This window comes from Folsomia candida, unplaced genomic scaffold, assembly GCF_002217175.1.
Source record: "Folsomia candida strain VU population unplaced genomic scaffold, ASM221717v1 Fcan01_Sc007, whole genome shotgun sequence".
Lineage (NCBI taxonomy): Eukaryota > Metazoa > Arthropoda > Collembola > Entomobryomorpha > Isotomidae > Folsomia > Folsomia candida.
In genome coordinates this window covers 2,502,713-2,526,959 of record NW_019091199.1, presented here as the reverse complement: position 1 = coordinate 2,526,959, position 24,247 = coordinate 2,502,713, and the positions used below count along the sequence as shown (strand labels likewise).

The 24,247-nt window shown below is 38.7% G+C and overlaps 7 protein-coding genes across 9 annotated transcripts in view; 3 read left to right on the top strand and 4 right to left on the bottom strand.

Annotated features, from left to right (window-relative positions):
* LOC110852585 (partitioning defective 3 homolog) overlaps positions 1-4,193 on the bottom strand; it is a 35,119-nt gene extending 30,926 nt beyond the window's left edge. The window contains exons 1-2 of one of the 2 annotated variants that reach the window (XM_035853539.1): positions 3,229-4,193; positions 2,943-3,128 (exon numbers count right to left, since the gene is read on the bottom strand). The gene's annotated coding sequence lies outside the window, so the exon portion shown is untranslated. The remainder of the gene's footprint in view (positions 1-2,942; positions 3,129-3,228) is intronic. The other variant, XM_035853540.1, reaches the window with a different exon arrangement.
* A 922-nt stretch (positions 4,194-5,115) lies between these two features.
* On the bottom strand, positions 5,116-6,817 carry LOC110852531 (SUZ domain-containing protein 1). Its single transcript, XM_022100632.2, has 4 exons — positions 6,466-6,817; positions 6,294-6,393; positions 6,003-6,211; positions 5,116-5,943 (listed from the first exon to the last, which is right to left on the bottom strand). The coding sequence occupies exons 1-4, from the start codon at positions 6,517-6,519 to the stop codon at positions 5,581-5,583; spliced, it is 726 nt and encodes a 241-aa protein (XP_021956324.1). The 5' UTR covers positions 6,520-6,817; the 3' UTR covers positions 5,116-5,580.
* Positions 6,818-6,987: 170 nt separating this feature from the next.
* LOC110852113 (tumor protein p63-regulated gene 1 protein) lies at positions 6,988-12,338 on the top strand. The gene is made up of 6 exons (XM_022100092.2): positions 6,988-7,797; positions 10,810-10,886; positions 10,976-11,010; positions 11,082-11,360; positions 11,428-11,561; positions 11,635-12,338. The coding sequence occupies exons 1-6, from the start codon at positions 7,248-7,250 to the stop codon at positions 11,844-11,846; spliced, it is 1,287 nt and encodes a 428-aa protein (XP_021955784.1). The 5' UTR covers positions 6,988-7,247; the 3' UTR covers positions 11,847-12,338.
* Positions 12,339-12,472: 134 nt separating this feature from the next.
* On the top strand, positions 12,473-13,659 carry LOC110852605 (tetratricopeptide repeat protein 36 homolog). Its single transcript, XM_022100711.2, has 3 exons — positions 12,473-12,763; positions 12,831-13,022; positions 13,101-13,659. The coding sequence occupies exons 1-3, from the start codon at positions 12,661-12,663 to the stop codon at positions 13,394-13,396; spliced, it is 591 nt and encodes a 196-aa protein (XP_021956403.1). The 5' UTR covers positions 12,473-12,660; the 3' UTR covers positions 13,397-13,659.
* Positions 13,564-16,473, bottom strand: LOC110852604 (translocation protein SEC62). The gene is made up of 9 exons (XM_022100710.2): positions 16,009-16,473; positions 15,776-15,898; positions 15,571-15,700; positions 15,364-15,472; positions 14,835-15,272; positions 14,717-14,737; positions 14,471-14,636; positions 14,326-14,396; positions 13,564-14,226 (listed from the first exon to the last, which is right to left on the bottom strand). The coding sequence occupies exons 2-9, from the start codon at positions 15,818-15,820 to the stop codon at positions 14,079-14,081; spliced, it is 1,128 nt and encodes a 375-aa protein (XP_021956402.1). The 5' UTR covers positions 15,821-15,898; positions 16,009-16,473; the 3' UTR covers positions 13,564-14,078.
* A 54-nt stretch (positions 16,474-16,527) lies between these two features.
* On the top strand, positions 16,528-18,464 carry LOC110852603 (dnaJ homolog subfamily C member 28). Its single transcript, XM_022100709.2, has 5 exons — positions 16,528-16,913; positions 16,997-17,125; positions 17,221-17,373; positions 17,457-17,668; positions 17,761-18,464. The coding sequence occupies exons 1-5, from the start codon at positions 16,698-16,700 to the stop codon at positions 18,317-18,319; spliced, it is 1,269 nt and encodes a 422-aa protein (XP_021956401.1). The 5' UTR covers positions 16,528-16,697; the 3' UTR covers positions 18,320-18,464.
* Positions 18,378-23,767, bottom strand: LOC110852602 (trifunctional purine biosynthetic protein adenosine-3). 2 transcript variants are annotated; one of them, XM_022100708.2, is made up of 21 exons: positions 23,492-23,767; positions 23,125-23,223; positions 22,989-23,019; positions 22,796-22,888; positions 22,290-22,719; positions 22,104-22,220; positions 21,928-22,009; positions 21,687-21,831; positions 21,292-21,619; positions 20,963-21,204; positions 20,855-20,879; positions 20,718-20,769; positions 20,597-20,635; positions 20,448-20,530; positions 20,123-20,371; positions 19,799-20,002; positions 19,573-19,722; positions 19,411-19,481; positions 19,206-19,325; positions 18,817-19,140; positions 18,378-18,726 (listed from the first exon to the last, which is right to left on the bottom strand). In XM_022100708.2, the coding sequence occupies exons 2-21, from the start codon at positions 23,199-23,201 to the stop codon at positions 18,541-18,543; spliced, it is 3,048 nt and encodes a 1,015-aa protein (XP_021956400.1). In that variant the 5' UTR covers positions 23,202-23,223; positions 23,492-23,767; the 3' UTR covers positions 18,378-18,540. The 2 variants fall into 2 exon arrangements, with proteins under 2 accessions (XP_021956400.1, XP_021956399.1); XM_022100707.2 differs by lacking the exon at positions 23,492-23,767 and having other exon boundaries at positions 23,125-23,412.
* Positions 23,768-24,247: the final 480 nt, after the last annotated feature.

The following is a 24,247-nucleotide window of genomic DNA, read 5'->3' as shown; positions in this document are numbered from 1 at the left end:
ACTATGCAGTACATAAAAGTGCAATTTACTTTGTGGGATTTTTTCTATTAGACGCAACAATCGTGCTTGTAAAGCAAATAGTAATACCTACAACCGACCGACAGAAACGCATTTTTTTGCCCTGATTTTATTAAAACTGATATGAAATGAGCATTGTGAGCATATTTACTTACACTGCACACACACTGATCCTGCGCCTTGATTCATTCATTCAACTAATGGAAATTTCATTTATTTAATTTTGACTCCCGTTGAACACAGAAAAGAGCCATTAATTTACTCGAGAGGGTAAAAAATCCAAGTTTCCGCATCTGAAAAAGTCATTCGTGAACAATAGGTATGAGTGAAGAAGCACGCAGCAATAAGTTCAAGTTTGCATGATGCAGTTGTGTGTGTGGTAGTGCAAAGGGGATGATAAATGATGAGTTGAGAATTGAGACGCGGATGCTAGATGATGATGGGAAAGAATTTGACAGCCGAATCTCAGTCAGCAGAGAAATCATCCTTCTTTATCTTTTACAAACATTCCCTTAATTCTCTTGATATGATTTGCTAGAGTTGAATTTCTGAACGTGTTCGCAGGGTGACTGAGACAATAGGCTCATGCTGGTGATTTCTTCTTGCAGCATTTGACAGTAAAAAAAGAGTCGTCAGAACAGGATTGATGATTTACTGCCATTTACTACGCTTGGTTAATGCTACTCTCAGAGGCAAATGAATTTTAAGGAAATAAATGGTTTCTGTCCTCATCAATTTATTTTATGTGATATCCCACGAACGGATATTTCAGCATTGCATACTCTGCAATTTAACCCAATATGTCTATCATGAAATAGTTTAAAATCATGCATCATCATAGAGTGTGACGAAATTGACGATTGGTCCTCTCGTCAATTCTCTTCTGTTGTTTTACACCTGCCCGTTTTCCTAGTCGTTCGTTTCGTATGTATGCACATACGTAATGTGGTTTGTTTGTGAGCTATAAAAATTTTACGGGGCACCATCATGATTTTTTACCTCGTGAATCGAGGTTCAGTTAAAAAGGCACATGCATGAATTATTTTTTTCGAAATTTTCATACACGAAATTGCCAAGAATGCATTAATATTAAGCTTAATGACTTCGTGAGATTTCTACTTGGTCCTTAAAGAAGTCTGCATTGCAATTAGCAGAAACTAATTGCTACTTTTATTACTGTCTTATTGGGAGGTTGGAAGGAGACAATATTAATAAAAATACTTAATTCGCGCTTGTCACAAATTCACATGCTCGCCCGTTTCTAATAACGTCGTTTCTCCAACAGTTTTTAATTTCCAAACTATTTAGGTAAGAACCATAGACTGAGTTGATCGGAGGGTCTTTTTATTATTAATTATCCGGAAATAGTATTGTTATCCCTTGCGTAAGACTATTTAAGTACAAGAAAGTTGTATTCAAAGGAACAAAGACCAGTGCCTACATACGTATCTGCATTTGCTTCTAATCTGCATCTCGGACTTGACCATGCAGCCAGATTTATTTTTCTGTACCTACTACAAACTTGATTCAAGTCACACTTCACAGGCCATGAACACTCAAGAGCACGGACTTTTCATTTACCAGACAAAGTCGGTCCCTCCAGTTTACCCTTTTCCGTCGTCCAGAAAATCTAACTCTTGCACATAAGTCAGCATGAAGGTTTGAATTTAAGCGTTTTAAAGATATTGTATCTCTGAAACTGGAGAACGAACAATACGCTAACAACAACCCACAAAAAATGAGTCCATGCACATACGAACGCTGGAACTGGAACATGAATGCATTTCCTTTTCAAACAACTTCTCGTCAACATTTTCCTCGTAATAATATATGCTCAGAGCAAACCAGTAATTATTGTGTGTTGCGATGTACTCGTCGTCGTGTTAAAAATATCCAGTTCTTGCCGAGTGGATAACATATATACGAATGCATATATACATAATGTGACAAAGTATGTATGTCGCTGCTTGTGTTTCATTGATACATTGTTTTTTGGGACACTACTATCCGCACAATCCTGATTGTATAAAGATTATAAAACGATAAAAAAACAATGTATTAACAATTAAGAAGAATGATTCAAGTTGCTAAACAAATCGTATTCAAAAAAGAAACCCAACTGACTGACTATCACCAGCAGTACGCGTGCATGAAACTACAAAATTTCCAAACTGCAATGTAAAACATAAACATCCCCATTTAGATAAACACACTCTTGCAACTCGTTTCATGAACTGTTAAAGAAGTTCAAGATGCTCGTAAAAACCAATCGGTTTACTTTAAGCACGAGAAAACATTTATGCATGTTCATCAACAGCGAACCATGTACATAGGAGAATTATTGCACCACAAATTAAGAAAATGACTATGTTCCAGGAAAAGTGTGAATGAATGAGTATGTCAGCTTTCACTCTCCTTCGTCCGCCAACCTCCTCCACCTTATTTGCTGAGATAACTACGATAAACACAACGCTATTAATAACCCCGCCGTATGTAGATAAATGGACAGGTTTAAGTTGTACGGATTTACACAGAACAGAAAAATCATACTTTTACATCCTCCACCTCGATACCGTATCACAAAATTACCCTTGTAACAAATCACTTTAAAAAAGTTGAACATCAATCACAGAGTAATTTCTCGACTTGAATCTCATTTAAATTGGTTGCACTGTGGGAATAATTAGCAAATGTGGGACACCAAGTACCAACAATGCGACAACTCCTCAGTAATATGAGTCAGTATCATAAGTGACTCTTTTGCAAATGCACTACTACTCTGACTTCTTACTTGCGCTTTATTTTTCATACAATCTAACCACTCACATTATTTATTATTTACACTCAATTTCAACAAAAGACAATCCACGGCAAAGAATTAGAAAATGTGAATGAATGAAAAAACAGGGCTCATAAGCACTTACGTTTAAAATGGGAGAATAAGACTGGTTACGACATTGACTCCTTCAGCTAAAAATTCACAGTCGAATCTCTTTCACAGTTTCTTTGTCACCAATTGCGAGGAAGAAGTGGGTGTGATGGAAATTGCATTCCTGCCAACTCAGGCTTTTTATGTAATTATACTGTGATTACACGATTGACGATGTTCACTAAAAGATAATCATAATAATAATAATAATTTATTAATGTCTTGATTGGTAAACTTTTTCACACGTTCACTTATATGTTGCTGCAATCCAATTGCTGTACCTCCATTTATAAATAGTTCACATTAGGTGACATCAATGGCATTCAGTGTACGTCCACCAAAGAAAGATTATTGATTATTGACGAAGGAGGGCCACAAGGACGCACAAGTCACTCGCGTTGTACTCACAAGTATTTAACCCACGACTATATGTACGGACGAACGTTAATAAAATTGAGAGAACCTCCCACACGAAACGATTTTCACATTTATTTATTGTTACAGAAGACTGAAGAGTCTCCACCATGGACTGACTGCTACTAAAGTTATGTGGCGTTGTTTTCCTCTAGTTATTGGATTGAACAATTGAATTGTGGACGGATTAGTTTGTCCGTAATCACAATTAAAAGTCATTCAATACAAAATATTATATAGTGAAATCGAATAATGTGGTCCGTTGACATTTTTGCATCAGCTCGTTGTAACCCAAACGGACCACTGACAGCACTGATGACTGAATCTCGTTGATTAATTTGAATGCTGTGCTGTGACCCAGTCCAGCTTGAATAGCATTAACGGAGTGCGATAAGATAAAACATCGAATAAACTGATTTTGTCAGTGAGCGTATTAACTCGAATAGTTCAATGATGGGCAGATAACCTCCGACGACGAGAATTGAGCACGCTCTTCTCTACCACTACCAGACGAACGCGAATGTGTAAAATTGTGCAGTTTTACCACATTTCTAAATAATTTTAGTGCGAGCTTATTTAAGCAAATTGTGTAAATATTTTACTCACCAAAACTAGATTAACGCCGTTTGCATGTTTCCATTCTAGTACGCTTAATACGACGAAATTGAGAGAAAGAGAGTTCAGTTGTGCAGTTCTGGTGGGCGCTTTACCCCAACTGACATTTTTTGTGAGGTCTCTCAGCCAGTAACAAGAAGGAGTCGAACAAAACACATCTGCTCTCTGATAATGCCAATGCCATGCAATGCTTAATACGAGTAGATGGAGAATTACTCATCTTAGTTATTACTTACTACGACGAGTACGACTATATGAATCAACATGAGCTTCACGAATCAAGTTGTTGGATCACCCTTCTTAATAGCAGCATAGTCATGAGTTTTCTTAAGAAGGCAACTTATTACAGTGACTTGCACCACCACCATCGTCAATCCAAAGCATGCACATCGCCAAGACTTCTGCTGAGGTAAAGCAAAACAAAAGGTTTTATTCCGTATAGTAGCATTACATGGGCAATGAAATATATGTCGTGTGTAGCTACATGACCGTTTAAGAGGGATTTGGGCTCCCTAGGAGCAAACATTTAAAATGTGAAGCGTTTTAACGGGGTTACAACAAAGCGACTTCACGAGCACCATCATATGCAGTTGGATATTGTGTGCATGTAAACGCTCCCCCAATGCAATACCACTGCTTGTGCTACAATTGTGCTGCACACCTTTCCCAATGTTCAATTAGAATATTTTGTAACGAACAAAGTTTGTTGGATGACATGGGGAGAGAAGGAGGAAGGAAACCCGTAGGCAAGCAGGTGGCTCATTACAAAAGGATACCATGCAACTCCACCCCCTTTTAAAATCAACCAATAATACGACATCAACCCCATGAAAACTTCTACTACTTGTGGTATACTTTTGGTAACACACGGTCTCTCTGGCCGATAAAGACTTATCTTTACTCCTTAAACATTTCCAACAAAGTGTGAAAATGACCCGGTATCATCAATACGTAACACCTACCAGACAAGCTTCTGCTACATTTAACATCATGAATGAATGAATGAGTGACACTGGAGCAAATAAACAGGAGCACGACAAGAGTAAACGCTACTGACAAGAGTATCTATGCATTTTTGTCCCCATTCTCTGGAAGGGTGCCAATGCCAGCGAATGCCGAGTAGTAGTGAAAAAATCAAGTTTAAGCGTTATAAAATGACTTATTTTTTCTTCTTTTCACTTAGTTCGTTAAGTTTATGAGTCTAGTCGAGTTGTTAATGATTTTTTAATAGTACAGTGTAATAATGTAATCTAAATTTTGTGAAATTTGATCGTAATTAATACAACTTATTAAAGCTGTATTGTAATAATAACAGGAATAATAATGATAGCAGCAGTATTACATATATCGTCTCCACGCTTTTCATTCAGACCGATGAGTATATGTATGCATTTAATAATCGGTTTACTTAGCCCGAGCCAGGTTAAATAGTAATCATGCGATAAAGTTTGAGAACATTACCCAATTAATAGATGGATCTGACTCTGACCATCTCAATTGGGCATATATAACATATATCAATCAATGACAATAATAGTATTTAATAGTTAGTTAGTTACTATTAGTATTAAGTAATTATAGTTTGTTAAGTATTACTGATGACGTTATCTATGAAATCCGGAAGTCCCATCTGGCCCACGTGGTTGGCGGACGATTCGTTCAGAATCCGTTTTAGAAACGGGAAATTCTCTGGGAGACTCAACATTAGGCGTCTTAAACTTTTCACGGCTTTTCTTTCCACGAGATTTCGATTTAACTTTTAAGCCCGCCCCATTTTCACTAGATTCACTGCTCTTCCCTTCTTCCTCCTCTTCCTCCTCACCTTCCGAACCACCTCCTTCCATCATAGCCTGGGCAACCTTCTGTTTGAGAACTTCTGCAGGTGTTAAGCCATCCACATCTTCGGGATCGCTAAATTGAACGTCTCCGAGAATTCGCATTCTAGCTTCCTTGTACTCCTTCTCCCTCTGAATAGTATACGTAAATATAATAAGTAATTATGTTAAGTTATGGTTATTATCATTACCTGTTCCAATGTTTTCACGGGTTGCGATTTCCATTTTCCGGACGGACCATTCGATGTGCTTGACGAATTATTAGATTTCGGACGCGTTAACAGCTTAATCCGTGGTTCCGGTGGGACATATTGACTACGAAGATTTTCTTCTCGAGTACTATCCAGTAGAATTTGTGTTTGTTGGGGACGTTCTTTGATCTCGTTACTTTTTGAATCGTCTAATTAACACATTATTCATTCCATCCCAGTTAAAACATTAGTTAACATCTTTATAAATAAATAATTTGGGTATAAACTTACTCTTTTCAGACTTATTTCTAGTTAAAATTCGGATTTTGGGTTCTTCTCCTGAAGCAGCTGCTTTTTCCAACCTTAATTTCTCTAATTGTTGTTCCAATGCCTGAAAAAAGACTCGCAATTAGTGACCAATTACTTATTATTCTATTCACTTTCTTCCTTCAATTATTAATACCGTCGAGTTGTCTGCAATGTCTTCCCAATTTGAACAAACTTGAACATCCTCCATGGCTAATTAATTTCTGGTTAGTCTGCACGTGGTTGATTGATACAGACTACCATACACTAATTATCTCAGGCTGTCCAGTTATTCTTACAAAAATACTCCAATTGATCTTGCAGTTACTTATTTGGTCGTCCTCTACTAGGAATTTGCAATAGTGAAAAGTCAGGTTTAGCTCGTGGGTGGAAGTGGTGACTAATTGGATGTACAAAACGAGATTAAAAAATATATGTAAAATCCAGCACTAAATCATTTGCTAACTGCATACTTTCTGCGAGAGAGAGAAAGCAGCAGGGTCGGCCTAGCTGATAGATGAGGAGTGAGTGAGTGTGTGAGATGGCTTTTGAACGGGATTTCTTCGTCCATCACCGCTGTCTCAGGATGCCCCTTCGCACCTTTCCACCTCTCCGCCTCCGGTGAAAGTCCTTTTCTCTCTCTCCTGCTTTCTCCACCACTGAAATCCCACCTGCTCCGTCCTCCCCACACAACAAACTTTGGCACCCAGCTTTGAAAAGAGGTCGTGGACAGTACTCCTATTTGTTTGCATAAAATAAAGTAAGGAATCGTCCCTACGAATCATCCAAGTGGTGAAAGTGGAGGACACTTTCACTTTGGTTAATATCAATAGTATACAACTGGCTCCTGACAACATCCTGTGGAGTGGAGGATACGAAAGTGACCAAGCTGTAGAATGTGCTAATTAGTCATTTCACTACTGATAGGACGTTATCATAATGACACAGCCTGCTTTCTCCTTCATGGGGAGTGGAGTGGAGGATTCCCTCGAGTTGGATGGAGGGTTGGATGACTTTGATGTCACATTGAGAATTCACGACTCCAAGTCTGTGACCCCGGATCCCGAGCGAGTGGGTGGTCTTCAGTACGAAGAGATTCCCCACATTGCCGTGACCCCGATGACCCCTCCATCCGGCAGTGTCAGTCCTGACGATGGGCACAGCACGGTCTCCTTGAACTCATCCTGCACCGGGTCTCCCATGTTTCAGCCCAGGATGGGGCTGCTAAATGGGGGTGACGTCGATGGGGAACTCAACAATGCATGGGCGAGATCGGAAAGTCCCATGCATCCGCAGAACGAGGTGGAAGCCAAGGACTTTTTTGCTTATCGAGATAGCATTCTGAATAACGTCATATCCGAAGTTCATGAAACGATAAATTTCAACACGGACGGGGCGATCAAGGGAACGTGGCTTCTTACAGAAATTGATTCGTGGAACCATGAGTGGGAGCGGATTGTAATTTTATGCTATCGAGTTCTGGTTATAGGTAAGCATCACGATTGCTTGACTTTTAGTGCCTAGTTACCCTTAACGGTTGCGACAAATGGTCGAGTTACAAATAAAATAATTATTTTTAAAATCTTTGGTTCTTCTCCCATAGGCGACAGAACCAACTACTTTGACCTTTAATAACTTTTGAACGGGCAGACATAGAGACTTAATTCTTTAGGATGAAATCATCCTAATTTTTAGCTTGATTTTTTAAGCTGAAAATCTCGAGGGTACTATTTCGAATAGTAAACTTGAAATCTCCAGCCTTTATGTAGCCCGAGTCAGACTGCGGTTATTGGTCAAACCAAACATTTTCAATGAAATTGTATTGTACCAAATGCATTTAAACTTGTGGGGTGCATATTTTTTTAAAATCTGTTCAGCCATTTTGTCTATCGTGTTCCGGAAGGACATATGGTTCGATAAGAACTGACTGAGGCTAAAAAGAAAGCAACTTTGCGGGGCCTTTTAAGATTGCATTATTCACTGATTCTAAGAGCAGGACTCGTAACGAACATGTGCATATAATTTATTTTTGGCATAAACCATTACAAAACACGAACTTAATAAACTCTGAAATTTTTTCCTATTTTAATTCATATTGTTACATTAGGAGCCATTACCAACTTTTCTATCAAATTTCTGCTCGATATGACGAATTTGAAAAATTGGTATGGGTCATCCCATAGGGTCTGAAAATACTTTCAATTCATACTCTTCCATTAGTAGCCTTCCTTAGCAATCCCCACAAATATTTCAGCTCTATTGGATGAGTTTTAGATATCGGTATGGGTCACCCCCTAGGGTCCATCCAGATAAAAATTTTTACAATTTTACTTTAAAGTTTTTCAGTAGAAACCATTATCGACCTCTGTACCGAATTTCACCTTTCTACGACGATTTTGCAATTTCTATACATAATACCCGACAAACTTATATGACCCCCACCGGTCAACCACTTGTTTCGCTTATCTTTGAACTTAACTCCTCATTTGACCCATACTGCATGCGTGCAAAATTTCAACTCAATCGGATTAGTTTTACAACAGTTATCGCAAGACGGACAGACGGACGTGACGAGTACATAAGCCCTGACTCGGGCTGCACACTGGAGATTTTAAGTTTACTATTCGAAATAGTACCTTCTAGATTTTCAGCTTAAAAAATCAAGCTAAAAATTACGATGATTTCATCCTAAATAATTAAGTCTCTATGTCTGCCCATTCAAAAGTTATTAAGGGTCAAAGTAGTTGGAGACTCAAACGCCGTTTTTGAACCAACGATTTAAAAATGAATGTTTTATTTGTAACTCGACCATTTGTCGCAACCGTTAAGGGAGACGCGTTACCTAGATACTTAAGGTCAAGCAATCGTGGGTAAGCATATGTAATATGCCAGATATTCATTGAGTTATTTTTCTTAGTGAGGCAAAATACCTAGCAACGAAAAAACACTAAGTATGCAGTTACTCACGTTAAAAAAAGTGACATTTTACGATAACTTGGTCATTTCTTGTCCGATTTTGATGAAATTTTGCACCGGTCATTCTGACCAAATTCGAAAACGATTTGCTATTGGACTTAGCGATTGATTGATTTTTACCCGACTTATTGGCGAAAATGTACCCATAGTAACACATTTGGATTTTTAGCTAATTACTGGGAAATACGACGAAGTTTTCTGATGGCAAAATGCTAGATACGGTCAATCTGGATTTTTTAAGCTAATAACGACCAAAATCGGTTTAGAACTGACTGCGTAGTGTCAATTTTTATATTAAAAATTGGTGAAGCAAAAGTAGGTAAATAATGCTTGGTTACAGAATTATGCTGATTATGAGTAAATTAAAATTATAGTATATTTTTCGTAAATAACGAAAAAAATACTACAGGTGCGCATTTACCATACACCTCAAAAAAGTGGCAATTGGCTATATGTCAAATCTCGGTCAAAATCGGTTAAGAAATCGCGAAGTTATTCAACTTAAAATCATTGAAACTTTTGAATCGACACAAAATAAACAACTCAATTACAAGTATTAAGGGCCTGGGGGAAGTTGCTTAGAAATCACGTCAACTCTGACGATAAAATTCAGCAATGCACAAGAGGGCAGATTTTTTAAATTATGTTTAATGTGTTAATGATGTCTCTAGATTTTATAAAAATTTTGACGATCTGCCCTCTTGTGCAGTTGAGACATTTGGCTTAGAATTTCAAAATTGATGGCATGAATTGCATTTTGAGTATCCTTGGAACAAAAGAAAACAACTTTTTCAAAAACTTGAGGGACTTGAGGGAAACTTTTCCAAAAACAGTGACCAAACCAAAGCTTTTGAACGTGAGCGTGCCATAGAAACGGTGTCAATTAATAGTGGTCGTAACCTAACAGAGCGATAATAATCTTGGGTCCCTGACAATTATTGTTGCTAACATAAAATCAATTTCCGAAAGTAAATCTTCCCCCGGGCCCTTAAATAAACAAGGTCCCAAAAAAGTGGAAATCTTAGTGAGGCAGTGCAATCACGACTAATAAATAAAATTAGATTGCAGAATTTTTGCATCACCGCTCTCGGTTCAATTTTCTCTGGATGCACTATAAATTTTGTTTTGCATATGCATGAATTCTTAATTTTGTTGAATAAATTGAGAATTCAAGAAGGCGTTTTAACTAGTGAACGAGAAGTGGGCTAAATTAACTCAAATCAAATATAATGACTAAACAAAATAAACAAATGTAAACATATTTGTTTTAAAAAGTTGAAATTATAAAATTTCGATATATTAATTTGCATATTCTATTCTGATGAAAAGACGGGGACCAAATATTGCTTTTAAAGAAAATTGAACCGTGAGCGGTGATGCAAAAATTCTGAAATCTAATTTTATTTATTAGTCGTGCTTGCACTGCCTCACTAAGATTTCCACTTTTTTGGGACCTTGTTTATTCGTGTATAGTTTTACCATAATTTGCATCATTAATAATTGCACACTTTTTTTCCCTATCCAGTCAAGTATGACTTTATTGGGATGAAGGTTGAGGACACGAGGAGGCTGGAACTGGCCGTGATAGACAAAGTCATCCAGGTACATATGTGCACACATGTATTGGCATGAATTCCCCAAACACCACATTTTGTATGCTATATTTATTTCATTCATCTGAATTTGAATAGGGGAACTTGGTCTTTCCCCAAAATTCTTTGACCCCGTAAGCGAATTTATTAAATTCAATGTATAAAATGTACACGAAATCACTTATGTATTTGGTTTTCGACAAAGGAAGCTGAATGGGATTGCTGAGGGGATAGCTGGAGTGATGAAAGAGTGCATTATTCCCACCGTTCACGGGACTGTGCAGACAGTTGGGTGTGCCGTTTGGCGAAAGAGTCGGTGCACAAGTTTGGAACAAGGGCTTGAGGCCACAGAGGACAACATTTTGGTGGACAAGCCCAGTGAGACCGAACCTCCAACCACCGAGACTGATGGGGCGCCCACTAAGGATCGTTCAATTCGAGGAACAATCATGTCGGCCCTCTCGTTAGAGAAATTCGAGTCAAAGTAAGTTGCTCTACTTGTTAGTCATCTTTCAAACCAATTTCTAGATTCAAAACGAACAAATACGCAGGACCAGAAAGTCACAGGGGGTTCAAATAATTTGGAATGAAAATCAACCATTGAGTTTCCATCAAAAGTGGAACCCTTTCGATAAATCCATTCCACGAGCTACGTTTACATCACACCCACTATTTTGGCACAAAGGTAGTCCACACCACGTTGTTCAGATTTTTGCGACATTGAGATTTTTATTTTCATGTATGCAAATACTTTGTAGGTGGAGGTGGATCGGTGGCATTTTTTGATGTTGACCCATTTGTTCGCGAGCTAATCCATGCTCTTGGACAAGGAGGAGGGGATGATTTGTCTCCCTGCTGCAGGATAGAATTCAAACCCATCATTATAGAAAGTTATGTTGGTATAGCTTCTCTTTTGCACAACGCCAACTCACTAGGCTTTTACAAGGTTCGTGGGAAAGTAAGCTTTTAAAAAATAAAAATTCGAACCACATTGTTTCTTGTACGGGCACCGCTGGATGGTATCTCCGCAAATTTTCCTAATTTTTATGCATTTTAATCCTGAGAAGGTAAATATGTAGATCATTCTACCAGTCAACGAGTAGTCGTCGTTTAGAAAGGGTATATCAATCTATAATGCAGTCAGAGTATGTATAGCAAATAAATATCTATGCAGCCTTCATCCCTTCCCTCGTACAAGAAAGACGCCAACTGACTGTCACTACTACCACAGCAGTCGCATCGCAGGACATTTCCTCACTTTTAGGCCTTTATTAAGTAGCCAAAGTTTTGCATTCTTTTCTTAAACCAATGACTGGACCTGGTACAATTTGTTACCTCTTAATTGTACTCATACAACTATATAACTACTAGTGCAACTATACTACTATCAACTATAAATGCATGATATTATATGATTGATTAAATTATGCAACGCAGATAATAAACATTTTTTGAAAAGGTAGCGTCGTTTATTCGTACATTTTCACATGCACCGTAGTGACATGAAAATTGCATTATTATGTACTTACTTACTACAAAATGACTGGAACGATTGGGGATCTACTCAAAGTGGCGTGACAAGATTTTGTGCCTTAACTGAAGGACACTTTTTATGGCAGTAAACAGGTTTCTGGGCATGATCTACTTGCCATGCCTTTTTCCAGAATCTTGGACGACTGCATATCTACTTTACTCTCCAATTAAGTCTCGTCTGGAGGTTTGTCTCGTAAGCTCCGAGTCCACTTTTGTCCTTAGCTTCGATATTAGTCTGCTTGAAACTTATAATGTCCACGGCAAACGACAGGGAGATCCTTAACTCTATATTTAATCCTTTATTACCCAATGGGAGTCTCCTGTTTGATGAAAACGTCCCCGTAGAAATTCCAGGTGAGTTAAAAACTTGCAGTTTGTGTGCCAATATATACGCAATAGTTACAGTTGTTTGTCACATCAGAGTCGGAGGAACTGATGACCGAAGATGTTGTAACCGCAAAACGACTGGAACTCGAAGGAATTACTTTTGCCGAGCGAGAGGAGTATGCTCGAGCAATTGAACTATTTTCTGCCTCCATTAAAATATCCCCACACAGGGCTTCTGGGTACAACAATCGAGCACAAACATTACGACTTATGGGACGAATTGAGGGTGAGCTAATTAATTGTAATTACAGATAGAAAGAACACAGTTGTCGCATATTTTTACTAATAACCAAATTGGTAACAGAGGCGAGAGAAGACTTGAACAACGCCATCAACCTCAGCCAGGGCAGGGGCAGAGCCGCATGCCAGGCGTATTGCCAACGGGGTTTGATCAATCTCAAGGAAAACAGGACAGAGGATGCCAAGAGAGATTTTGAATTTGCAGTGAAACTTGGTTCGCAATTTGCCAAGGCACAGCTCGTTCAACTGAATCCATACGCTGCATTGTGCAACAAAATGTTGAGAGGTGTATTTGATAAACTTCAAAAAGGGTTGCCAACCACGGATTCTGGTGAAGATGTGATTGCAATGAAACAATAAACCTTTAAATTGCACCTATAATTGTATGAAAAAAATAAAATACTTTTTTTTACCGATTAGTTATTTTATTATGTGTAAAAGACTAAAAACATCGATTACAGGAACACGTCATTTTACAAATTGATATATGTATAGGTATATATAGAACTACTATCTCGGATTTGGTCTAAAAAATAATTTACTTGTTTTTCTGCTAATGCTATGAAAATACGGCTGATAAATGTATTCAAGTGTAATAATAAAATCTACGCGTATTTCACTCCGATAAGAAACGACAACACTAATTTGTCTCGACTTAAACATGCAACACAATGAATTTAAAATTATAGCACCACCATGGTCAATACAAATAACTTTGAAGGACTCTAATATTGCGGACAATATTACGTCGAATGGCATAAATAACATAACATAACCAACATATTTTTGTATATAACGGCAATGCGTGTAATATGTATGTAGGGACATGTCGAATTAAACTCAGGACAAAGTTTTCACATTCTTCTGCATAAACATTGTAACAAGTTTGAGTTATTTTGAGTTCACTCATAAAATTTTTCAGTTGAAAAGGATGCTAACTAACTTATGATGGACCCCTAATGAAATTCTGAAAGAAAGACTCCTAAACTCCAGTTAATAATAATGATCAGACTCATATAAAATTCATACGTTTTTAGCATCATCACTGTTCTATTTCTTCCTTCTCGACCATCTCAAAATCCTTTCCCGTTTGGGATGGCTGGCTTCCTTCCGACTCGGTTTCGGAATGGTCTGGAGCGGTCGCTGGTGTTGTAGTCTGTTGGCTCGTAGTATCTCCTTTGCTACTATTCCTGGATAAAAACGTTATTATTATTCTCACATTATTATTAAGTAAGCATAAATATTTATTTCTCTATACGACATAGTAATAAATCCATCTAATTGCTTACCCTTTGGATACTTCATTAGAATTATCTTCCTCGGATTCTTTGATGCTACTTTCACCAGGTTTGTATTCATACTATAGATAAAACCAGGTTGATTTAATTAATATGTCGTATAATGAGCTTCTTCAATGTGATGAGATTATTATACCTTATAAAGGGGCCAAAATGATGCTGTAAAACCCACATCTTCTGTGAGGTTAGGTAATAACCAAAAATGATGTTTTCCAAAAGTCAATCCCCAAACAACACCGAAAACGATCATTCTGATAACAGTTAGTGCCAAAATGAATACCAAGAATCCAGCTGCTACTAAGCTGAGATGGATAAAATAACAATATGTATTAATAAATTAATTCAATTATGGCATATATTTAAGCATATTATTCATAAATACCTGAGATAATAAACTCCTTGTCTGAAACAGTAAAACACCAATTATTAAATTAGAATTCTAGACTGGGTAAATCGGCGAACAGTTATTATGTTTTATGATAAGTTGTATTCGATATTACCTAACAGTGGATGGCCAGAGTGGGAACAGGCAAACAGCAATCACAGCAACGACGACGAGAAATCCGAAAATGTAATTGTAATAAGGAGTTGGCTCATAAATCCAGACATATGCATCCGAAGCATCCACTATCCGCTGTTCCAAATGCATATCCAAACGAATCTTTCGTCGTTTCTTTTCACTCTCCTGCTTCTTTTTGCGTTTGTCTTCCACTTTTGTATCCGCTTTGTCCCCTTCAGCTTGGCTGCTCTCGGCCGCAGTTGCAGTTTCTTCCTTTTTGCTCTTATCCGTATCCTTCTCGGAGGCTGCGGGAGTTTCTTTTTCTTTTCCTTCATTTGTGTCCTCCTTCGGCTCTTTGTCCTTTTTCTTCTTCGACTTTAGCTCACTCTCAGCCACAGCAATCTTCCGTGCGCGATGAAAAAATTTGTGCCTCAACATGCTGCAATTATATAAATAAGTACATATAATATACAGAAGGATAACCACATAATACAAGTACTATGCGGTGATGAAGTCTGTTTTATGATTACTTGTCCAAAACGTGTACCACAGATTCTCTAGTAGTGAACAACGCTTCTTCGCTCCCTTTCTTCGGCTGAGTCCATGGAGAGTCCATTAATTTGTCGATCGCCTTGTTGGCTGTAAGTATACGTCAACGGAACCAGTCATTAATTGGCAGACATGCAAAAAATCTAGGGAACTACGTCAATTAATTCAGTAAAATAATAATTTCTTACCAGTAAAATACTCCACCGTATGGTTAAGAAACTTGGTCTTCTTTATCGGAATATTTTTACGCATCCATTTGGCGATGGTATACTCCTCCTTCGTCGCCTCATCCTTCTCTTGGGGTTCATTATCTTTAGCCTACAATAAAATATATTCTCGATTAGCAAGCTTTAAAGAAGTAAGAAGTAAAGTAAAAACACAAAATAATCTTACGTCTTTTCGCTTCCGGGCCTTCTTATTTACTTGCTTATCAGCCATGGCTTGTCCCTATCAATTTTGCGTGGTACAACTTCCTCTCCAAAAAAATGTCTTCAGTGCAGAGTTGGTTCTGTGAATCTGTAAATGTAAAATAGAATAATATAAAATTAATAATGAAATTAAATCCAAACTACAACGAAAATGTTTTTTTATAGATAAAATGAGTACATTATTTATTGGAAACTTACAAGCAGCAGTTAAATTTGTTTCCTTTCTTCTGCCTTTCTCTGACGAAGTGTGTGTCGTTTCTTTGTGTGAATGACGTAGCACAAGTTCTGTAATATGCTCTTCAAAACCTGTCTGATAACTACACGTTAGAATTTGCACACACCGTCTCTGCCAACTTGTTTGAGAATATGATTCAAGAAAAACGGGTCCCTATGGTGTATGGTCGACGGGGGCTGTTGTTGAATTTGCAACACGAAAACTGTCCACTTGGAATTCAGTGTGTTGTGGAGCTCTCATAACATGCCATTGAATTACAAACAACGGGTTCTTCTATCTAAGCCACAGGCTGGTGAGTGAGGTTGAGAAACTCCTCCTACACCAATCTATGTATCTCTATGCTTCAGAGGCTATATTGCAAATTCTAGGTCTAAAAAACACGAGCAAAATACAGAGATACAGTTATAACACCGAAGTGTGGCGATGATTATTGCGAGAAAGAAAACTCCGCGAATTTTAGCAACCCAACAGCATTTGCAACACACAAGATGTGAAGTGATACAATAATATATGTACGACTTCTAACTTTCTCCACCACTTCACGTGCATACTCTAAAAACTTGAGACTCAAATCTCAACTTACAACTTAACCTTCCAAAAAATATTTCCTTTCCTGCGTTATTTTAGGGATGTTTGTTAAGTGACTAGTAAAATGCTTCACATCAAACCTACAACTATCAGCAGTATGCCAAGGGTTTGTTCAACCATCAACCTTTTAATGTTGAAAAGGTTATTGCTGCTGGAGGCTGAGAGCAAAGTTGTGGCTGGGGGACCTATCTTATTACAAAGGTCGTATCACCAGCAGCATGGCTTCAGTAAAAGGTATCTTCGGGACAAGGCTGAGCTACAAAGGCAGCAACAGAGACAGGTACAAAATTCGCCTCCGTCTTCCTTATTTATAGAAATTGACAGAAAATGTTTGCATACATTCGTATTGATTTATACATTTAGAAAGATTTGGAAATCCTGAATTTACCTGCGGGTTGTAACGACGAGTCACAAGTGAGGGACGCTTATTTAAAATTGGTGAAGCTGTATCATCCCGATGGTGGAAAAGGGGATGAAGAGGAATTTCAAAAGGTATGCAATGTTTGACCACCAGGGACTTACGATTAGCGTTGTTTAAAGAATGCATGCATGGAGGACTGCGTATTCATACCACTCTGCTCACACAGGTCGACTTGGCTTACAAAAATTTACGCAAAGATTTTGCAGAATTTCGCCATAATAGGCATAAAATTGAAGGAGAATATGGACTCTACTATGATGAGGAACCAGAAGTTGATGGAAATTCAAGTAAAAAAGAAACCGATGAGCCTGACATTAAGGCATGGTGATGATATTATATGAAGTTCTATATTCTGCCGTTGATGATCATGAAATAATGTTGCTGGTTAAAACAATTCTGCAGCACACCGTCCCCCAGCATCGGCAGTACCTGAATTATGATGGCGTAGGGTCAGGAACTCCTTTCGAGAGAGAAAAACAACACATAAAGTACAAAAGGGCCAAGGCAGCTGAGAATGTAATGGACTATCGAGTTCAAAAGGTGTCACGCAGCAGTGGAGAACACGAAAGTGCTTTGACCAAAGACACCAGAGCATCGAAAAAGATCAAAACTGGGTAACGAACACATTAATTCATATACATATTGTGTGTTTAGTCCTAATTTTAACGGAACATGTATTTACTATGTAACAATAATTTTTTTAAAGAATTGGAGTGGAACGGTTGGTAGAAGACCTAATTCAGGAGTCGATGGCTCGTGGTGATTTTGAAAACTTGTCGGGAAAGGGAAAACCACTAAATCACTCATCAACGTACAACCCTTACGTCGACTTTACCACCCACAAACTCAATCAAGTTCTAATTGAAAATGGCTTTGCACCAGAATGGATCCTTCTGGACAAGGAGATTCGTGAAGAGAGGTGCAAGTTGAGACAAGACCTTTCCAAGCTTCGACACAAATATGGCCCCGTTCTGACCCACGCTGAGGAGACAGAGTGGAACTGTCTCGTTCAAAAAGATTTTAAAAAGGACTGTGACACGTTGAACAAGTTGATTTTAAAGTTCAACCTGACCGTGCCTAGTTTGCATAAACAAATGATGATGTTTCAGCTAGATCGAGAAGCAGCGAAAGCTTTGACCACATTTTCACCAGAAATTCACCAAAGCATCGTCAGAAACAAAGTAAAAGAACATTCAGAGAAACGACATGATGTTGGAAACCATGAGTCGGTGATGGGAATGTTGATGTCAATTTTTAAAATGTGATATGTTAATGAACGTATGCAGTATTGAATACTACGCAAGTCTAGTCGTAGACACTAGGTCTCTATATTGAAACATCAATGTTTTATTATAGACAACCTCGAACGAACCATCAATAAATCTAAATTATATGTATGTATAAACATTACAACATTGAATTTAAAATAATTTGTCTTTACACAATGTCCTTGAGAGATTTTTTAAATGAGAGAGCGAGAGTTTTCTTAGACATTCCATACAACTTTACCATTTTCACCCAATTTAACCTTGTTTCTAACCAAAAGTTCCAATGCCTCTGGGTAAGCACGATGTTCGGCTGTCTTGACACGTTCCTCTAGCTCTCCTACTGTGTCACCCACTAAAACTGGAACCGTTTCCTGACAGATGATGGCCCCAGCGTCAACTTCAGCCTGATAAAAATCAATATAATCACTTTAATGTCTTAGTGGGTACTATTTAAGCATGTCGAAAGTACGTTTATTAGTTAAACAAGAACCAACCTCCACGAAATGCACTGAGCAGCCGGTGACCAGCACACCAGCATCTAAGGCCTGCTGGTGGGCGTGAGTACCTTTAAAACTGGGAAGCAGTGCTGGGTGAATGTTGATAAGTCGTCCTCGATAGCTGTTCACAAAAACAGGGCTGAGGATCCTCATGAAGCCAGCCAACACGACGAATTCGACATCAGCAGCTTGCAGGAGTCGCAAAAGTTCCATGTCAAATTCTTCTCGAGTAGGGAATTTTTTGTGGGCTACTACTTTTGTGGGAATTTTTGCTTTTTCTGCGCGCTTTAGACCCTCGACCCCATCCTTGTTGGAAATCACCTGTTGGTTTTCATTGGTAAGTTGAGGTAAAGAAAAGTATATCAAGGTTGATGTATGTGTTTTACCAGCACAATTTCTGCCAAACTTCCGACGGTGGGATCCTGCACGTGATTGATGATGGCTTGGAGATTTGTACCACTTCCAGAAATGAGCACGCCCACGCGTCGCTTGGTGCGAAGGCTTACCTTATAAAATAAAATAATATTAAGGTTGATATACATATTTGGTGATATTAAGCGTTTGGAATCGAGGTGTGTATTAGATACGTACTCGCTCCATGTGGCTCTTCATGGCTGGAGCCATAGCGTTGGCAAAGTTCTTGACCACGACTTTCTGGGAGTCTGAAAAAGGAGAAGCAGAATCTCATAATTACATAATTACATCAAATTATAAATAAATTGTTTTATTTGTGCACAGCCATATTTATGTTACCTCCAAAGAGGGACTTGACTTTGCCAATGACAAACGTGTTCTCGTCGGTTATCATGCTGAGAGCTTGAGGCAAGTCGGAAGGACTAGCGATCATGATGGCACCAAGGCCGCAGTTGAAAGTTCTCAACATTTCGGTCTCGTTGACTCCACCTATTTATTCGAATCGTTATTAATTCACTACCACCTTATTTTTTTTAGATTTAAAAATGTTTAGAGGACTATCCACCTGCACATGCGATCCATGGGAAAATTCCTGGAATAGGCCACTTGTTGGCGTCAATCTCGACTCCCAACTTATCCGGAAGACAACGTGGGATATTTTCGGTGAGACCACCACCCGTGATGTGAGCAAAGGCTTTCACTCGTCCACTTCGAAGAGCTCCAAGGACTGATTTTACATAAATCTTGGTTGGAGTCAAAAGCGCCCTTCCTGTGGAATGGTTGAAAATGAAATACTTTACAATACGTAGGCAAAACTACAGATTGAATTAATAATACATACAGACAACGATAAGTACATATCACCGATTACTATTTATTACCAACCTACCGAGTGTTTCGTTGGTGGAAAATGGACTAGGATCGCTATATTTTAAATCATTTTTCTTGACTATTTTCCTAATTAAGCTGAAACCATTGCTGTGAGCCCCGCTTGAAGATAGTCCAATCACAATGTCCCCATCTTCAATCTTTTCCCTCAGTGGCAACTGTTTCCCCCTCTCGACAGCACCTACAGCAAATCCTGCCAAGTCGTACGTATTCCCGTGGTACACGCCAGGCATTTCTGCGGTCTCCCCGCCTGAAGATAATACAAATGCGTCAATTATAATACGTCCAAATACCATAGTGCGCGACAAAAGATAGTAAATAATCACCACTTAACGCGCATCCTGCTTGGCGACATCCCTCAGCAATTCCAATTAGCACCTTCACAGCCGTTTCCTGTCTCAATCGTCCACTATTGAGTACCACATAAAGCCAAATCACATTATTCTGTACTTTAACAACCATTACTAGAGCGTACCTAGCGTAGTAATCCAGAAAATAGAGTGGTTCTGCCGCACTGTATACACAAACAAAAATGCATGGGTTAAATAACTGTTATATAACCTTTTGCGATAAATAATCAAGTATTTACATCTTACTGAGCCAAAATATCGTTGACACACATTGCCACCAAGTCGATTCCAACGGTTTCTAGAAATGTAGTAAGGAATTATTGTTAATTGGGTCAGTTTTAAATAATACACTTTTTATCTGTAAATGTAAATTTTGAATTTACCTGGAATATCAAGTGCTTCTGCAATCTAAACGAATAATAAATTAGATATACATGCGCTTATTATTGTGCAATTAATTTCCAAAGAAGGTAAACTTTATACGCGCTTACCATGATTTTGGTGCCCACTCCATCCGTCCCAGACACAAGCAGGGGATCCTTGTACCCTGCCGCATGGAGGTCAAAGAAAGCACCAAAGTCACCAATGCCCCCCATCCAGCCCGTCCGCTTTGTGGTGTTCACGAGCGCTTTTATGTTGTGCACAAAATCATCTCCGGCTTCAATGTCTACTCCACTTCCTCGATAAGTCATTTCTCCTCGCATAAGCAGAGACCGAGCAATTCCCTTCTGAGCTGTAATGAAGAAATACAGAATACTCGTTTGTTATTGCTCAGCCAGTGTGGATTTTTATTTTAGTCTTAACTGAGTTTCTTTCTTACCAATGTCAGTGCGAAATTGAGCCCCTTCAAAGCGTATGGTGGTGGCAGCTTGGAGTGCTTTTGCGCTAGCAATAGCCAATTCGTGTCCAAGTGCAACAGCGATAAGAACACGACCCCCGGAGGACACAATTTTTCCTGCATCATCTAGTTTCGTCCCGGCGTGGAAAACCATGTGCCCAGGTTGTTTAACCACGGAGTCAAGGTTGGTGATTTCTTTCCCCTTGGCGTATGAGCCAGGATAACCAGCACTGGCAAGAACCACTCCAACTGCGTACGTGTTGGGGAGCCACTTCATGTCATGTTTATCCAGTGTTCCATTGACGCACGCCTGGAAATAAATTTATTTATTTCACAAAAATAATTAGTATTAACCAAAATTATATTCTGCTACTTACTGCAAATGCATCAAACAGATCTGACTCTAGGAGTGGCAGAATAACTTGAGTCTCGGGATCTCCAAATCGACAATTGAACTCCAATACCTTAGGCCCGTCCTTTGTTATCATCAGCCCAGCATACAATACTCCGCAATATTTAACACTGAAGCAAAATAAATTTGAAGGTAATTTTTGTATTGACGTGTACAACTAAATACTTTGAATATTAATTTGATTGCAACTAAATATGGTCACCCACCCTTCAGCCTTCAGTCCATTGATGGTCTTTTTCAGTATTTGTTCTTTCACAATCTCCAAATCCGTTGTAGACAGGAGTGGACCTTGGTACGCAAAGTATACATGAAGCGACTCATTACAAATAAAAATAAATAAAACAAACACAACGTACGAAACTTCTAAAAATGCTGCACTTACATGGACAGTAGGCGCCCATTCCTCCAGTGTTCGGACCGTTATCTCCATCCTTCAAGCGCTTGTGGTCTTGGGCAGGAGACATGACCGAAACCGAGTTTCCATCCGTGAAAGCCAAGACTATGATTACGAATGGGCATATGCAATTAAAGAAATTTCACGGCTAATAAACTGTATTGCGAAACTAACCAGACACCTCTTCTCCCTCCAGAACTTCCTCCACCACAATTGTCTCACTAGCTTCGCCAAAGGACGTAGAAATGGAGTCAACTGCATTGCAAGCTTCCCTCACGGTCGTGGCAACAATGACACCTTTCCCTGCAGCGAGACCAGATGCCTTCACCACGAGGGCCGGAAATGATGACGATGACGATTCGATGAAAGCTTTAGCGTCGGATGTTTTCGTGAAGGACTTCCACCTCGCCGTAGGAATATGATGTCTCTCCATGAACGCCTTAGCGAAATGCTTGGACGCCTCGATTTGCGCTGCGGCTCGACGCGGACCGAAGGCAGCAATTCCATGCCTGTTCAATTCGTCCACAATTCCGTGTGACAGTGGGTCTTCAGGACCAACCACGACCAAGTCAATCTTATTCGTGAGGCACCATTGGGCAACAACCTAATAATGAAGTATTTTTTAAATAAATCTGAGTGATATAATAATAAATTATAATAAACTTAGTCAATGCAATTACCTTGAAATCTTCAATGTCCAAATCAACCCTAGTCACTTTATCCTGTTTTATTATCCCTGCATTTCCAGGAGGAGTCACAAAAATTCTCGTCACCTTTATAAAAATTAATTTCCCATTTGTTTATTTAGTCAATCTTGCGAAGGTATTGTAATTCTGTAAGTAAGTACGTATACAGGTACCACAGGACTTATACCTTTGGAGACTGGGCAAGCTTCCATGCAATTCTGAAATTATATCCAATAATTAAATAAATTCTGTTTAACAGTACCATCCACCACCCGATTTTTGACTGCTTGTTGTTCAGGAATTAATGCTTGCATGGTACTTACGCATGTTCCCGACCACCACTCCCAATCAGCAGAATTTTGTTGAACTCCTTAGACTCGTCCACGTGAGGGTGACCCATTGTGTCCTAAATATCTGATAAGCTGATACAATCAATAGGAAATTAGTATTAGTAACAGTGAAGCTATATTAGGATTGACGTAAGCAATCTGATTGTTAGATAGTTGCACACACTGTGCGAAGAGAGGAAAATTACTATAACTCGACAAACTATTGAGACCACAGAATGAAGATGAGACAAGACTCGAACTGAGAATTGGGATTTATCCGGCTCACCAATGACTCAAAAATTCAGTCAGCCAACTTCTAGCATGCCTTCTGTTACGACATACTAACTTATTTATTACTTACTTGCTTGGTTGCTTGGTTGATTAGGATATAGAGATAAGATTGACTTGGTGATGTCGTGTATTAATATATGTATTTCGTCCAGTTCAACACTAAGCCCCCATTCTTGGACTGTATACTCTACATTCAGATTAAAAAGTAAAGCGATGCGATGATCCACTATCAAGTATCACACGAGGCTGACTGATTGGGATTGAAGTTAATCTGCTTGGCTGACGACGACGGGACAGGACTGCTGGGAGTTGTTAAAGTTAATCCTTCTCTCAAACTAGCATGTGATTACTTGACTTATTATTGTCGCTGGATATGGAAAACGAGGCTTCAACTTGTTTTGGACTTCTTCAAGAGCCAACAAACAAGTTTGTAATACGAAACCTTCACATTCTGGCGTTCACACTTCGTATAATGAAGAAACGACATCATGAAAATAATATGGCCAAGGGCATATTTTCTCAGTTTTCTGAAAACATAACACAAATAACCCCGTTTTCATCGAGCATACTAATAATAGATTTTCATGAAAGGTACTGCCTTTAATTTTAAATACCCATTCTTCACACATTTCGTTCTAATAATAGTGGAAATGCATTAAGGCAAGCATGCAACTATACACATATGTCATATGCATACATATGTACTATTATAAGCCAACAAAACAAACGCGTTCTTTATATTGTGGCTTTGCAAATGACGTTGCATGCAATGTGGTCAAGTGACGAGATGTGAAATTCATGTGTCACATGGTCGGAACTTGCATGT